Source organism: Camellia sinensis, chromosome 12, assembly GCF_055761805.1.
Source record: "Camellia sinensis isolate YWXY chromosome 12, ASM5576180v1, whole genome shotgun sequence".
NCBI lineage: Eukaryota > Viridiplantae > Streptophyta > Magnoliopsida > Ericales > Theaceae > Camellia > Camellia sinensis.
The window spans coordinates 53125550-53142128 of record NC_138972.1 but is presented as its reverse complement, the minus strand read 5'-3'; the positions used below and the strand labels follow the sequence as shown (position 1 = coordinate 53142128).

General features: G+C 35.5%; 1 protein-coding gene across 5 annotated transcripts in view; it reads right to left on the bottom strand.

Annotated features, from left to right (window-relative positions):
* LOC114273973 (DNA gyrase subunit B, chloroplastic/mitochondrial) overlaps nucleotides 1–16579 on the bottom strand; it is a 52101-nt gene that overhangs the window by 9477 nt on the left and 26045 nt on the right. For all 5 annotated transcript variants that reach the window (XM_082898602.1, XM_082898601.1, XM_082898599.1 and 2 more), the window contains exons 12-14: nucleotides 11849–11947; nucleotides 11569–11697; nucleotides 11370–11484 (exon numbers count right to left, since the gene is read on the bottom strand). In XM_082898602.1, the coding sequence (XP_082754728.1) occupies nucleotides 11370–11484; nucleotides 11569–11697; nucleotides 11849–11947 (343 nt within the window). The remainder of the gene's footprint in view (nucleotides 1–11369; nucleotides 11485–11568; nucleotides 11698–11848; nucleotides 11948–16579) is intronic.

The following is a 16579-nucleotide window of genomic DNA, read 5'->3' as shown; positions in this document are numbered from 1 at the left end:
AGCAATTGTAATTAATCAATCTTGTAATATATCAATATATCAATCAATAATAATACATACAATTTATTCTTTCTCTTTCTCTATACATTATTTCTTACAAAACCAAACCAAACCTTAAGTCCCATCAAATCGGGTCGGCTACATGAATCCCCTTTCTCCACGCGGCTCTATCAAAGGCCATTTCGTTAGTCAAATTAAGTAAATTCATATCTCTATTTACAACGCTAGCCAACGTTAATTTAGGCCTACCCGATCCCCTAACACTTCCATCTACCGTCACTGCATCGCATTTCTTCACTACTGCCTCTATTGGTCTCCATTAAATATGACCAAACCATCTCAATCAATTCTCTTTTAACTTATCTTCTATCGGTGTTATTCCTACCCATCGTCGAATACACTCATTCCTAATTCTGTCTTGTCTAGTTTTGCCACACATCTACCTTAGTATCATCGTCTCAGCAACACTCATCTTATCGACATATTGTTTCTTAGTTGCCCAACATTTCGTCCCATACAACATCGCTGGTCTAATAGCCGTTCTATAGAACTTACCTTTTAGTCTAGTGGGTATTCGTTTATCGCACAATACCTCAGATGCACTTCTCCACTTAAACCACCCCGCCTTAATCCTATAAGCCACATCCGCATCAATCTTCCCTGTCATTGTAATAATCAACCCTAAATAACAAAAATGTTCACTCTTAGGCAGTTCTTGGTTCTCAATCTTCACTTTTCCTCTGCTTTCATTGTTACTGTTACTACATTTACACTCCATATACTCTGTCTTAGTTCTACTTATCCAGAATCCTTTAGATTTAAGTGTTTTTCTCCAAATCTCCAACTTTGTGTTAACTCCTTCTCTAGTCTCATCCACTAACACGATATAATCTGCAAAAGCATACACCATGGTCCATCATCCTGAATATTTCTCGTCAACTCATCCATTACTAACACAAAAAGATAAGGACTTAAGGTAAATCCTTGGTATAACCCTATAGTGAAAGGAAATTCATCTGTCTCTCTAACAAGCGATCTAATAGTGGTCACCACCCCTTCATACATGTCCCTAATCACATCAATGTAACCTTTTGTCACCCCTTTCTTTTCTAACACCCACCATATTATATTCCGAAGCACTCTATCATATGCTTTCTCAAGGTCAATAAACACCATATGAATGTCGTTTTTTTTTTTCTATACTTTTCTATTACTCTCCTCAACAGATAGATCGCTTTCATTGTTAACCTGCCAAGCATAAACCCAAATTGATTCTTTGATACCTCTGTTATATCTCGCAATCGGCGTTCCATCACCCTCTCCCATACATTCATTATATGATACATCAGCTTCATTCCTCTATAGTTGTTGCAATTTTGGACATCTCCTTTGTTCTTATAGATTGGTGCCAAAATACTCTTCCTCCACTCATCTCGCATATTCCTAGTCAATAAAATTTTGCTAAACAACCTAGTTAACCAAGCAACCACCTTTTTCCCCAAACACTTCCAAGCTTCAATAGGGATATCATCAGGTCCTAAAGCTTTATTTTAATTCATCTTCTTAAGTGCAATCTCCACTTCAAAGTTCGTAATCCTGCGATAGAACCTATAGTCTTGGTTTATCGTATTACTGGCTATTTCTTCCCCTATTGACGTACCTCCATGTTCCTCATTTAATAGTTTCTCAAAATAGTTCTTCCATCTCTCCTTAATCTCTTCATCCTTCACCAATACCTTAGAATCCTTACTCTTGATGTACTTAACTTGATTAAAATCTCTTATTTTCATCTCCCATATTTTAGCAAGTTTGTATACCCTCTTCTCTCCCTCCTTACTATCTAGTCTAGTGTATAAGCCATCATAAACTTTCAACTTAGCCTCTCTCACTACTTTCTTGACCTCCTTATTAGCCAATCTATAGCGCTTAAGGTTTTCCTCAATTCTATCATTCTGCCACTTTTTAAAGCAATCTTTTGTTGCCTTAACAACCGCTTGAACCTCTTCCCTCTACCACCAAGTTTCCCTAGAGTTGGGTCCCGTTCCTTTCGACTCTCCAAGCACTTCCCTTGAGATTCTCCTCATACAATTGGCCATCGAGTTCCACATAGTATTAGCGTCATCTTCCAAGTCCCAAGTGCCTTCCTTATCCATTCTATTCTTAAATATTTCTAGTTTATCCCCTTTGAGGTCCCACCATCTCGTCCTACAACGCCCACCATCCTTCTTAGCTTGGTATTGCCTAGGGGTGTAATTTTGGCCCAGCCGGGCCCATGTTGGGTCTTGCGGGCTCCCGCCAAAAAATCGGGCCGGCTCAGGCCACGGGCTAGAAAACTAGGCCCAGGCCAAAGGGTATTCGGGCTTTGGGCGGGCCTAAACAATTTTTAAAATTTTTTTTATTATTTTTTCCACCAAAATTTTATTATTTTCCATTAAAAATAACACTGGGCCTCGGGTGGGCCGGGCGGGCTACGCTTTTGGGCAGGCCTTAAGCGGGCCGATGGGGTGGGATACGGGCCGGGCCCATGGGTTGGGCCGAGCTTCAAAACGATGGCCCTAACCCAAGGCCTCGGGTTGGGCTTGGGCCTTAACGGGTCGGGTTGTGGGCGGGTCACGAGCCAAAATTACACCCCCAATATTGCCCTTTAAAACATAAATCTAGTACCGAAATCCTATGTTGAAAGGCCAGGCTCTCTCCAAGAATCACCTTACAATCACTGCATTTTAGACAGTCCACTTTTCTTACTTAAAAATAATCTACTTGGCTCATAACTGACCCACTCTTACAGCTTATCAAATGCTCTTCCCTCTTCTTATACATAGTATTAGTTGCCACCAGGTCAAAAGCTAACGCAAAATCTAAGATACTTTCTCCAGTCTCACTTCGATCACCAAAACTGTATCCACCATACACCTATTCATAGCCTAGGTTATCTATTAAAGGATGCTAATGATGAAATCTAGTTCTAAGTATCATATTATGGTAAAAGGAAAACCACCTAAAATGTATTACTTAGTAAATGTATATCACTAAACTAATTTTTTAACCTAACCTAATCAACACGAATCTGCTTCACAATGTCTCTCAAATAATAATAGTTCTAAAGGCTCTGTCGTCTCATCACACATTTGATTGGTAGCTGTAAGACTTCTAAATGAACAATCTATATATTCAATTGTAAAAACAATACAAAGTGTACATCTAATGTATATATAGCAATTCTAGGCCTAATCTTAAATAGGAAATAAGAATAATTCTAAGAACAAAATATTCACACAATCTAACACAATCTTAAAATATTCACACAATATTCTCACACCCCCGCTTAAACTTAAGGTGGTTTAGCAGAAAATACTGAGAGTTTGCCAAGAAGAAATTGAAATCGAACAGTAGTGAGTCTTGATAAAAAAGTCAACAAGTTGCAAAAGCCAAGAGACGAAAGGAAGCGAGATAAAGCCAGACTGCAAATGCTGAAGAACAGAGTGTTAATCAATCTCACTGTGCTTCGTCTACTCATGGAGGACAGTATCTGAATAGCATTGTGGTTGTCACAATAGAGAGAGGTCAGTAAAGACTAAGGGACACCCAAATCAGACAAGAGACGGGGAAGCCAAACAATCTCAGCAGTGGCATGAGCCATAGCACGGTACTCAACTTTGACAATGGAACAAGAAACAACGGTATGTTTCTTGCTCTTCCAAGAAATCAAGGAATCACTAAGAAAAATGTAGAAACCAGAAGTGAACTTGCGATCAGTGACATTAGCAGCCCAATTAGAATCAGCATAAGCTACCAACTCTAATGAAGAAGTAGAAAACAACAAGAAGCCCTGAAAGATAGTACCGTTAAGATAGCGAAGAATCCGAACCAAAGCAACCTAATGGGTAAAGCGAGGAGCAGAAATGAATTGGTTGATCACATGAATAGCATAGGCAAGATCAGAGTAAGTAATCGTCAGATAGACTAAGCAACCCACGAGCTCTCGATATCAAGTAAGATCATCTAGAGGGACACTATCAGTGGTGTTGAGCTTCACATTAAGCTCAATGGGGGTATCAGAAATCTTAGTGTCAATAAGACCCGCACGGTGAATAACCTTATCGCATACTTGGCCTAAGACAGAAAGGAGCCCTTAGGAGAAGAAACTACCTCAATATCAAGAAAATACCGCAATGGACTCAGATCCTTCATTTCGAAGATGCGGAAGCGATGCTACTTAGCCTCAGAGATAGCAAAAGAGATAGAGCCAGTGATAATCATATCATCCACATACAATAATAAGCCAACAAAACCAGTAGAGGTGTGGCGGAGAAACAAAGCAGAGTCTTAGGCACAATGATGAAACCTAAGCTCAGTCACAACTGCCTGAAAGTGATCATACCAAGCACGAGGAGATTGCTTCAAACCATACACAACACGCTAAAGACGACAAACCCATCCATAGGAATGAGGAAAACTAGGGAAGGACGCAGATAGACCTCCTCAGCGAGATGGCCATTAAGAAGCATTTTTAACATCCATCTAATAGAGAGGCCAATGACGAACAGCAATAACATAAATCAAAGTACAGATAGTAGTCATCTTGACAACAGGGGCAAAGGTCTCCTCATAATCAATACCATATTCCTGTGAGAAACCTTTCGCAACCAAACGAGCTTTGTAATGCTCAAGAGAACCATCAGAATGAATCTTGACTATATACGCAAACCAGATTATTGCCAACAAGCAAAGGAATCAGCTCCCAAGTAGCAGTTTTCTGCAATGCAGACAACTCATCCTCCATAGCTCAAACCCAATTAGGATCCTGACAGGCCTCTTTCTAAGATTGGGGTTTTGAAAAAGAATGAATAGCAGACAAGAAGGTACGATATGAAACAGAAAAACACGTATTAGAAAAGCCCAACCTATTCAGGGGATGCCGCTCACGATCAGGATATCGGCGGGTAATAGGATCAGTGCCTTCAAAAGCTAGAGGAGGAGGAGCAGCAACAGCAAGGGTAGAGACAACCAGTAGAGAGAGAGAGCTTTGCGATGAGAGTTAACTAATAACAAAGGAAGAGAAGAAGCAAGAGGGAATAGACTCATGAGAGACAACGGAGAGGGACTCAGCAGGGGTGGGAGGAGAAGAAAAGGGAACAAACTCATAAGAAACAACAGAGACCTATGAAGCACGGATACTTCAAATAGGGTGACGTATCCGTATCGTATCCGTATCGGATACCGATACTCCTTAGATACTCACAGACACGTATCGGATACTTATTAAAAGTATCGGATACTTCTTAATTATTTTTTCATTAATTTCTGAGTATCAGATACTTAATTTTGAAGTATCGGATACTTCAAGTCATGTTTACTTGTTTTATGAAATTAGAATTGTAACATTTCTTACATAGTAATATAATATAATATAATATAATTGCAAGTATAAATATAAGAATATTTTTCTAATACTTTGTTAAGTTCTTCGATAAGAAGAGTATAGTGAGTTAAATAATAGAATTTATCAAATTGATGTATCCTAATTATTTCACACATGTCCCCTATAACTATATAGAAAGTAAGAATTAACAAGAGAATATAACAATAGTAAAATTAATTATCAATAAATGAATAATCAAGTAAACTTGAATACAATATTTTTCACTAGTGTCAAAGGAAAAAGCATAGGGACAAGTTGTGAATTGTTCTATTATTGTAATATAAATATATTAAACTTGATATTAAAATGAAATATTTGCAAGACCTATTAAAAATTTAAGTAGCAAACAAGCTACTAGCTTAAATTAATACAAAATTCTTAAAAGTTAATATTTTGCATTATAAAATTACATTGTGATTTCTCAACGTTCTTTAGCTTATGTGTAACTCACTATTAATAATTTTAAAAAATAGATTTTTCACAAACGTATCCTAGCCGTACCGGTATCCTATTTTTTTAGATTTTGTCGTATCGCCGTATCCGTATCGTGTCGTATCCGTATCTATGCTTCCTAGACAGAGATGTACTCATCAGTAGGAACCTCGTAAGGAAATGGATCAATATGAACCAAATCCTCTTTAGAAACTGTGAGAGGAGGAAACTGAAAAAACGGTAAACATTCGAGAAAGACAACATGGCAAGAAAACATAAAAGCAACGGGAAACAAAGTTATAACAGCGATAACAGTGAGACTGTAACCAAAAAAGACACACAGGATAGACCAGGCACTAAGTTTGATCCTATCTTTACGAGGTAAAAGGACAAAACAAGTGGACCCAAACACATGAAGGAGGGAGTAATTGAGAAGTTGAGAAAATACAATTTAGAAGGAGACCTACCAGAGAGAAAGGGAGTAGGCATACAATTTAGAAGAAAAACAGCAGTAAGAACTATCTCACCCCAAAACGAAGCCGGAACAGAGGCAGAGAGAAAGAGAGACCAAACTGTCTCAAGGAAATGACGGTGTTTACGCTCAGCTCGACCATTTTGGGCAGGTGTATCAGTACAAGAAATTTGGTGAATGGTACCCAAATTGGCCAATACTCACAAAACTGAATTTTAAAATAGGGCAAACTTCACTTTACCTCCTTATGGTTTCGGTCGGGCGCGGATTACCCCCCTGACATTCGAAAATCACCACATAACCCCCATGTGGTTTGTAGACTAAAACGCACACTAACTTCTGTTAACAGAAATTGTAAATTGACAATTATACCCTCATTCATCTTCTTCTCTCTCTCTCTCCATTTCATCTTCATCATCTTACATATAGATTTTATATATACAGAGGCTATTCCTAATACAGCAGATGCAAAATAAGCTACACATACACCAAGCGAATTGCCAACTATATATATACAGAGCCTATTCCCAACTATTCCTAATACAGCAGATGCAAAATATATATTAAACATAACACAGATATATATATATATAGATTTAATATACATATATATATAGATTATATAATCATTTTTTTTTTTGATTAATTGAATTAGCTTTGATATACATACATACATATATATATATATATATAGATTATATAATGTGCATACACATATATATAGATTATATATATAGCTACACATTTCAAACCATATTCAGTGCTTTACTTTAATAAGAAGAGACTTGTTGAATGCCCTTATTATCCTAGTTCCATTATTGTGGAAAAGAAAGCCCAGTCGTTCTCAATTGGACGAGGCTAAAGTATAGGAAATTTAAAGTTTATTACTAAGACCAGTCAGTCTCGTCGATGCATCGATCATCTATCCCTAAGCCAAACAAACCAAGAAAGATGCGCCCAATCACACCCACTTAGCTACAGGAGGCCAAAGTTGGGAAGGATTGGGCGGCAAGCACACAGTCGATGAAGTAGAGATTCGACCTAGGGTTACCCTACACTTGCAAGACGGATCGAAGGAGGAAGCCGAGACGTCAAGTTAAGATTCCAACGGAGATGAAGACCATCAGACACCGATTCTGAGGATTCGAGGCATAATCCAAGAGAGAGATGGAGATCAAAACATCTTCTTTTTTCTGGGTAGAGGTTTACAGATCTGATGGCATTGTTTATAAATTTGAAGATGTGCTAGGGGCATTTTTGTCTTAAAAATAGTGTTACTCTCCTTGCAAGCGCGTGACTCTCACTTTAACGGAAAAGCTAACTGTGCATTTTAATCCACAAACCACATGGGGGTTATGTGGTAATTTCCGAATGTCATGGGGGTAATCCGCACCCGGCCCAAACCATAGGAGGGTAAAGTGAAGTTTGCCCTTTAAAATATTCCCCACCTAAGTCAAATCGTAACAATTTAATAGTAGATCCAAACTGTGTAGTGATCAAACATCGGTATGAATTAAAGAAACGGTAAATCAAATATAGAAGTACTTTTACGAAAAGGTAAGGCTGTCATTTTGGCAAGTTTACACCCCTGACACTCGATGAGTTAACTAGGAAAAACTTTTTACCCAACATACCTGACTGAGCTAAAGAACATAAGCGGTCAACAGAAAAATGTCATAATCTCGAATGCCACAAATAGAAAGGACTTGATAGAAAATCTAACTGAAAAGAGGAAAAGGTTGTCGGAGAGGTAGTCATAGGCAGATGCAAGCTCTTCACCACATAGAGGTCTCTGACTCTACGGCCGGTCCCAATCTGCAACTTGGACATCCGATCCTACACAAAGCAGATAGAAGAAGAAAAAACAACATCAAAATCGGAGGCATCAAGCTGACTGATAGATAATAAACTAACAGATAATTGAGGAACATAAATGATAGACGGAATAGAGATAGCAGACATAGCAGACAAACTCAACAAATATAATAGATATACCAGACCCATTAACAACATTAACAGTAATGGGAAAGGCAAGAGAGTACAATTCTAAAGTAAGACGAGATAAGGAGTCATGTGATGAGAGGCACCAGAATAAAAAAGCCAGACAAATGAAGAGATACATGAAGAAGATCCAAGCAAACCTGAATAAAGAGAAGAAACAACGGAGGCAGACGGGGATGGCTAGGAAGTAGACAGTATATGCTGAAGCTGACTAATCTGAACACCCAATGAAGCCAAGTCAGAATCAGGAGCAGGAGCTGATGTAGTATAAGCGGTGGGAAGCCGAAAAGTACTTGTCGGAGGAGTGCAGAACTAGGTTTGAGACTGCTGAGAAGACGAAGCAGGCGGATATCCCTTTTTAGGACAGTGATACTTTCAATGGCCCCTCTAATGGCAAAATGCACACTCATCTGACAAACCTAAACTAGATGAACCTAAACCACAAGATAGAGGATTCACGAACCGAATTTCGATCGAAAAAGAGCTCAATCGACTAGAAAGGAACCAAAAGATGACTCACGATGATTGCTTCGAGATGGCTAAAGCTACACACACGGCTCTAACACCATGTAAAATTTTTGAATGAACAATCTGTCTATCCAATTGTAAAACAATACAAATTGTAAATCTAATAAATATAGCAATTCTAGGCCTAATCCTAAATAGGAAATAAGAATAATCCTAAGAACGAAATATTCACACAATCAAACATAATCTAAAATATTCACACAATATTCTCACAAATATAGCAGCTTGATTGTCACAAAACATCCTCGTAACTTTTCTAGTTTTGGATCTCAATCATCGTGAAAGGAACTTAATCCATATCATCTCAAATGTTATCTGAGCAAAAGTGTGTTTGGCTTTGAACACAAACTTTGCTTTTTTCTAAGTAACTAGATTTCCTTTAGCAAGTTCTAAGAAGCTAGACGCCACAAAAGTACTACTCAACTTTACAAGTCTTTGTCCCAATTACTTGGCTACATGGATTGGTTTCTCCAATTGGTTCTAATAGCAGTCATATCTTTGATTAAGTTTAAGATAGTCGTGTATTTTCTTATCACCACAACCCAAGTCCTCCTAGGTCGTCCTCTATTTCTTTTACCAACCCCCACATGGATCAAATTGCTCCTCCTCATTGGAATGTTAGTTGGTCTATGATTCACATCACATGACAATACCATCTCAAATGGTTTTCCCCTATCTTAAATTAGAGGCACTACTAACTCCTTCGTAACAGATTCATGTGTTCTTTTGCCACCACAAAGTATCAAAGTATGATAACTACAAATCGATCTCCTACCCAATCATCAAAAAAATAATAGTAATCATAACAAAAACAATAATAATAACCATAAATCAAAATATAAAAATAAAAGAACCACCAATATCAAAACAAAATTTTTAAAGGTGAATGCATAATGCAAGACATATTTATCCCTCATGAGGCGAGGCATAGTCTCAAGGCATTGAGGCACAAGCATTTCAAAATTTGAATTTTTATATATAGTAAATAAATAAATAAAAATTAACAAATTAACAAATATTAAAAATTAAATATGAAGGTATAAATATTTTTTTCCTCAAGGTGTTGAACATTTCACAACAAAGAAGGAAGCTTACTCTCATTGAAGGTGAAATTGACATTCTTAGTTTCAATTGTCGAGTTTCTCACTTGAACCTTAGCTTTGTGTTTACAAAAGAGGTTCTTCCTTTTTATGTTATATGTATTGTATTAGACTAAGCTTAACAAAATATGTGTACTCATATTTCAGTAGTTTAACAAAATATGCGTACTCCTCGTATTTCAATTACACATAAAAGGCATACAAGGTAGACTTGATGTGCACACCTCAAACTGTGATATGCAAACCTTTGGAGAGTATCGCCTAAATATAAAAGGCTCAATACCGTGCCTTAGTGTCGCCTCAAGGCGAGCCTCAACAACGCCTTTGAAAACATCAGTCAAAAATAGACAATCTATTAATCCAAAAAATTAAGCTATCAGGGACCACTCAAGTGCACTAGTAATAAAATTTCTTGATAATCCACCAATCCAAAATCTTAAGCTATTAGAGTCCACTCCTGCACATAGTAATGAAATTCTCCATACTCCAAATATTTTCACCAAATGAACAAATAATCAATATTACATATTTGAACTACATTCAATTTTTTGAATATCCCAAATATTTATGGAATAATTGCAATAATTGTTTCCAAATTTCTCAAGTTATTCAAAAATAATTATAAAGCACAAACTCACATTTTCAAAGTCTCTAAGAATATGTTGCATTGCTATTCAAAAGTATTTTCTTAAATTTTTCCAAAACTATTAATGATATTTTCTATTCATAACTGAATGTCAAGTCCCAAAGATAGAAAGAATCAGAAACCATTGAGAGAGAGTAAATCTGCATGCCTCAGTTTCCTCTGCTTTTATAATTAATACTTAATGACAGCAAATGACAGATTTACCTGTCACTGAATATATTGTTGCTTACAGATTAATTGAATAGGATCAGGCAAGAGGACATTAGGATGGAGTAAAGAGTCAGAATATCATCAAAGTGAGTGATGTCATCTTAACTAATAAAAACAAGTATAAAAGCCACCAAAGTTGTTTCCTCATCTACCATTGTACAATACATAATAGGCACATACATGGAGACACAGCATGTTTGCACAACTTACTTGTAAAATAACAATTTTTGCCAAAAAAAAAAAAAGTACTAGCAAGTTATGGTATAATATTAAGCTTAATATTATCAGCAGCTCTTCCCATACAGCCTCTTTTTTCTTGCTTTCTTCTTGTAGCTCAACTTCACATCAAATAATGATTTTACATAAATGATACTAACTGAATTATTAAAATGCTACTATGATTGAGAAAAAAATCCTCATCTACTAACTTTATAATTGTTTAAGTACCCTAAATACACTTATCAACAATAAAAAATAAAAAATCATCTTTAATGCATCATTGCAGTAGTCAACCTCTAATTATAACAATGATCTGATAAAAGAACACACATAACATACCAGATTCTTCAGGATTAGTGGCTGAGCAATCTGCAAGCTTTCCAGGAATAGAAGATGATTTTAAAACACTCTTTTGTCTCACCAATTCTCTTGCCCTCTTTGCCGCCAGAGCTGCCTAAATAGAGATTAACAGGCATGACTTACAAGAGAAATGCATATATCTGAACCACAAAAATGTCATGAGCTATGATTATGGTACCTTTAGAGCATTAAGGGACTTCGAAAGGATTGAATCAAGTACATCTGGATGCAACTCTAAGTACTCAGTGAGATACTCCTGAACAGATTGATCAACCACTTTCCGCACCTCTGGATTCCCCAACCTTGTCTTTCAAGGTAAAAGATGAAACAAGCAGTAATATAAACATTTGCAGTGAAAGAAAATGGTGATTGATGATCTCAAACTTCGAGTTGCTAAAATCATTATTCATGACCCAAAGCATCAGTGATCGTGAATGCGATGATGAAATTGAGAATACCTTTGTTTGTCCTTCAAATTCTGGATTTGGTACTTTGACAGAAATTACACATGTCAAGCCCTCCCTTACATGTTCACCACTTAAACTAATATCCTTCTCCTGGAATCAAAGAAACAAGATTTTAATAGTCATACTTTTTAGTTTTTGGCTATGTTAAAACACAAGGAGAATGTGGAAAGTCAACACAATAAAGCCAAGAGCTTAAGGCAAGATCTTAGTTGCACAAAGCAAGGGTGGGGGAGCAAGGATACATGAAAAACTCTAAGGTTGGGAGGGATTAGAAGAAAATTTATGTATTTCAAAAATAAACATACTGTGAAAAAGAAAATGCTCAATTGTAAATATATATATATATATATACATATTAAATGCCTACAATACAATGGTCCTGTTTGGTGTAGCTGTTAAAACAGATTATAGATTATAGCTTAACAGATTATAGATTATGACTTTAATCAGAAGCTGTTAATCTGTTTGGTATACCTGTTGAATTATAGATTTAAGTTGCAGAGTAGTGTTTGTTAAATAAGCTGTGAAGTAACTTTTTCAATTAACTTTTATTTTTTATTATTCACTATTTGTTTACATTTCTCATAAAAAATAATAATAATATTTTATAGTCCATTTGGGTCTTTTTTTATTTTTAAAAAAATAAAAAATAAAAAAATCTAAGAGTGTAGCTGTGAATTAACATGTCTACAGCAGAAACTGATAATCAGAAGCAAAGGGTGAGCAACTTCTCAGAATCAGCTTTTTTGACTTAAAATAAGTTGTTAGAATCAGAAGCTATTTGAAATAAGCTTAATCAAACAGTCCAAAATAACTTTTTAAAAGCCAGAAGCCATAAGTTGGCTCAAAAAAACTCACCAAACACCCCCAATACACTACCACTTAAATTGCTAAGCATAAGCATAATAAATTTTCATTACAAAAGTAATAATTCATCTCCAGTAACATATATCTTTGCTCCTCAGTCCCAAATTGAAAGGTCTATAAAAGAATTCCTCCATCCTCTAACTTTTAAGAGGAAGCCAAAATATAGTATATATCTATGGGCTTGTCGCATGTTATTGTAAAAGTTTTTTTAAGATTCACATCACTAACATTTATGTTATACTAATTACCTTTGAGTAATGCTCTATACAAACAAAAAAATTCATATATAATGATGTGGCTCATTGTAAACCTTTCACTTCAAAACAAAACACCATTGAAGATAGATTTATTTACAATAATGACACTGCCACATCATTTTTGTCAAGTATTATGCATGAATTTTATGTAAGAATATAATTTTTCATTACCTTTATATATCTTGTCTAGGCAAATTTTTTGAAATGATATCATTATTTCCATGTCTTCTAGCTACTTCATCACCTACTTTGATTTCACATTTTTGTAAAATATATACAAAAATCATTTCTGGATTATAACTACAACCCAACCTTCAATAACTTGACCCCTACCACATTGAGGTAGTTTTAAGTAAGTTTCCTTCGAATTAGATACTTGAATACAAACTATGGCTCATAATGATCTATCTTCCGAAGCATTCGACAATTCTTTCACTATCTGGGGCGTTAACTTACCTACTAAAATATCACCCGGCTCTACCCAAGATCCAAGCAGCACCATTTTTGTCCATATTGCGTAATAAATGGGCTTCTATGTGAGGTACTTTGTTAGTGACCCTTTTGGGGCCTTGGCTTGTCACATGAGTCTGAATTATATATTCCCATATGTGAAAAGAAGTATAAATATCTCCATATACCATGCACTAGCTAATGAGTACTGATTTTAGTTAACATCTCTCCAGAGTCGAAATGAATACAACTAGAGTTTTGTCTATTTTATAGTAGATAGTACATTTTGCAATGCAAGAGGTGAACTTGGTACACAGAAGAAATTAATTAGTTCTCTGCATAAATTTTCCAATGTTTAAAACTTTACATTTGATTTACATTAGGTGGCAGTTGTAATCACACACATAGGAGAGAGAGAGAGAGAGAGAGAGAGTAATTGAAATAATTTCAAGAGAAGGAAAGATAAAATAACCTAAATAAAAAAATATGAAAAAAGTACTCGATCAAAATGTCCATAACACAATATGAAATTTAGTCAATAGTGTTTTGGTAAATCTCATGCCCTGAGATCAAAGCATACAAGACTCCAACCTCTTACAATCATCGTATTAGTTGCTAAACAAAATATCAAGTGTCAGTTAAAACTTTGAGAAAAAGATGAAAGTCTTTACTCAACCTAAGAAGCACAGACACTTCTAAGAAGTTCATGTATCGTGTCGGACACCGACACAACGCGACACTTGTTGAAGACTTCCAAACATGTGTCGGATACACATCCAAACATGTATTACTGTTTTTAAAAACTTTCTAGGCTTGTATATGCTTCAAACCTTAGTTGCACGAAGCGGGAGCGGGGGCGGGGCCAGGAGCGGGGGAGCGTGGCCACTTAGAGAAGTTGTAAATTAGGAGCGTTTATGTATTATTTTTATTAATTGTATTTTATTTATTATAATGAATAATAAATTATGTTAAAATAAATAATAAATAAAACTTAGATGTTTTATTTCATAAATTTTTGAAGATTTTTTTATTATATATGATTTAAATAGATTTCTTTTAAACAATTAGATAATTTATTATATGTTAAAAAGTTAAGAAATAATTGTTAAAAAAATAAATAATAAATAAAAATTATATTATATATAATAAAATAAATAATTTTTTATTTTACAAATAAAAATTATATTGTTTATGATAAATTATATTATAACTTATAATTTATAAATTATATTATATATATATATATTATATTATATTATAATTTATAATTTATAAATTATATTTTATATATATATATTATATATGATAAATTATATTATATAAAATAATGAAATCGAAGAGGGAAAGAAAGAGAGAGAACAGAGACGAAGAAAGAGAGGGAAAAGAAGAGACGCAACATAGATCGAGAGAGGGAGAAGCAGAGACGCAACAGAGACGAAGAGGAGATCGAGGGTGAGAGAAGCGAGAGAGAGAGAGAGACGAAGACCTGGGGCTTCGAAGAGAGGGACGAAGACTAGGGCTTCGACGGGGAAGTCAAACGACGAGATCGAAGTCGTCGAATGGAGGATCGAAGCCAGCGACCAGGTACTCTCCTTGCCCTCTCAATAGTGCTCCCTTCCCGCATTAGATTCGCGTTTCCCTCTCCTCAGATTCGCGATTCTGATGCGATCCTTCCTCAGAAGCGCAAAATCGCGTTTTTTCCTCAGAGTCGTCGCCATCTGAGACGATTCCTGCTACTAAGCTTCAAACACTTGGGTAACAAGTCTCTATTCCTTTTACATACATGGAACACATTATAAGTTTAAATAAAATAGCTTGGAATCCAATGATAAAAGAAAAACAACATAAATTTATACATATTCTCCTCTTTTGGAATTTAAAAATTATTCTTTGATTAATATATACATGTAATGATTGTTTATCCTTGTATATGCCATATAATAAATATATAAAACCATATATTTTGGGTGTCCTCCACTTGTGTCTTATATTTTTCTATTAAATTTTCCATGTTGGCATTATCTGGGTGGTGTTTGTGTCATGTCACGTGTCCATTTCTTAGTACTCAACCATGGAAGCACCACCTAAAATGTACACTTCTACATAAGTTCAAGTTTAATTCGAGCGCATTATCATTGTATGCCGTTAACCTGCAAGCCACCTAGGAAAGACCAGGGTTGAAGGAGCAAAAGTACTATTTTAAAGGGGAGATACTTAACTAGCAGTTGAACACAGACAGCATGCGAAATTCTGAAACATATAACCAAATTGGTGAAAAGTCATGACATTAGGTCCACCCAAGGTTTTAAAAAGCAGCCGCAACCGTTACATAACGCCGTTACGTAACGGTTGTGGTAGTTACCGCCACCCGTTACGGCCGCTTTTGCAGTGTGATTAAGATTCACAGGTGTGTCGACCGTAGCGGCTGCTATAGCGGTCGTAATGGTGCCATAACGGCCTGTTACGCACCGTTACGTAACGGTTTCGAATTGCTTCTTTCGAAAAAACACAAAAAAAAAAAAAAAAAAAAGTTGAAAATGGGGGAAGAGAGATAGAGAGAGAAGAGGGAAGATGAAGAACATGTTATTGATTTGTTGAAACTGTAAGACCTATGCTATTCTATTCAGCTACTATCATTCAACCATTTTGTTTGTGTGTGTCTATCTATATATTGTTTGAAAATAATAATGATAATAATAATAAGTGTGGTCATTGTCTATTTGGCTTGATTAAAATATATATATATATATATATAGGCTTTTATTTATTCTCTTACTTTTGTCATTATTTATCTTATATATAATAGTTAGTGATTGATTTTTTGTATAATATAAAGTCATTAATTATTAAAATAAAATGTAAAAAACTCAATTTATAGTGATTTAAAAATATGAAATATATTAGATCAAACTTAAAAAATTTTAAAAATCGATCAATATTTATTTTAAAACCCAATAAATATGATCATAGAAAAAAAAATGTGCGTATCGGTAAGTTTTTTTCAAATTGTGCGAAATATAAAAAAATTCACGGTTCCGGTTACCGTAACCGTTACGCTACAGCCTTTACACACCGCAACCACAACCGCGCCACCGCCACCGTTACAGCGACCGTAACCGCTTTTCAGAACCTTACCGTCCACCCCACA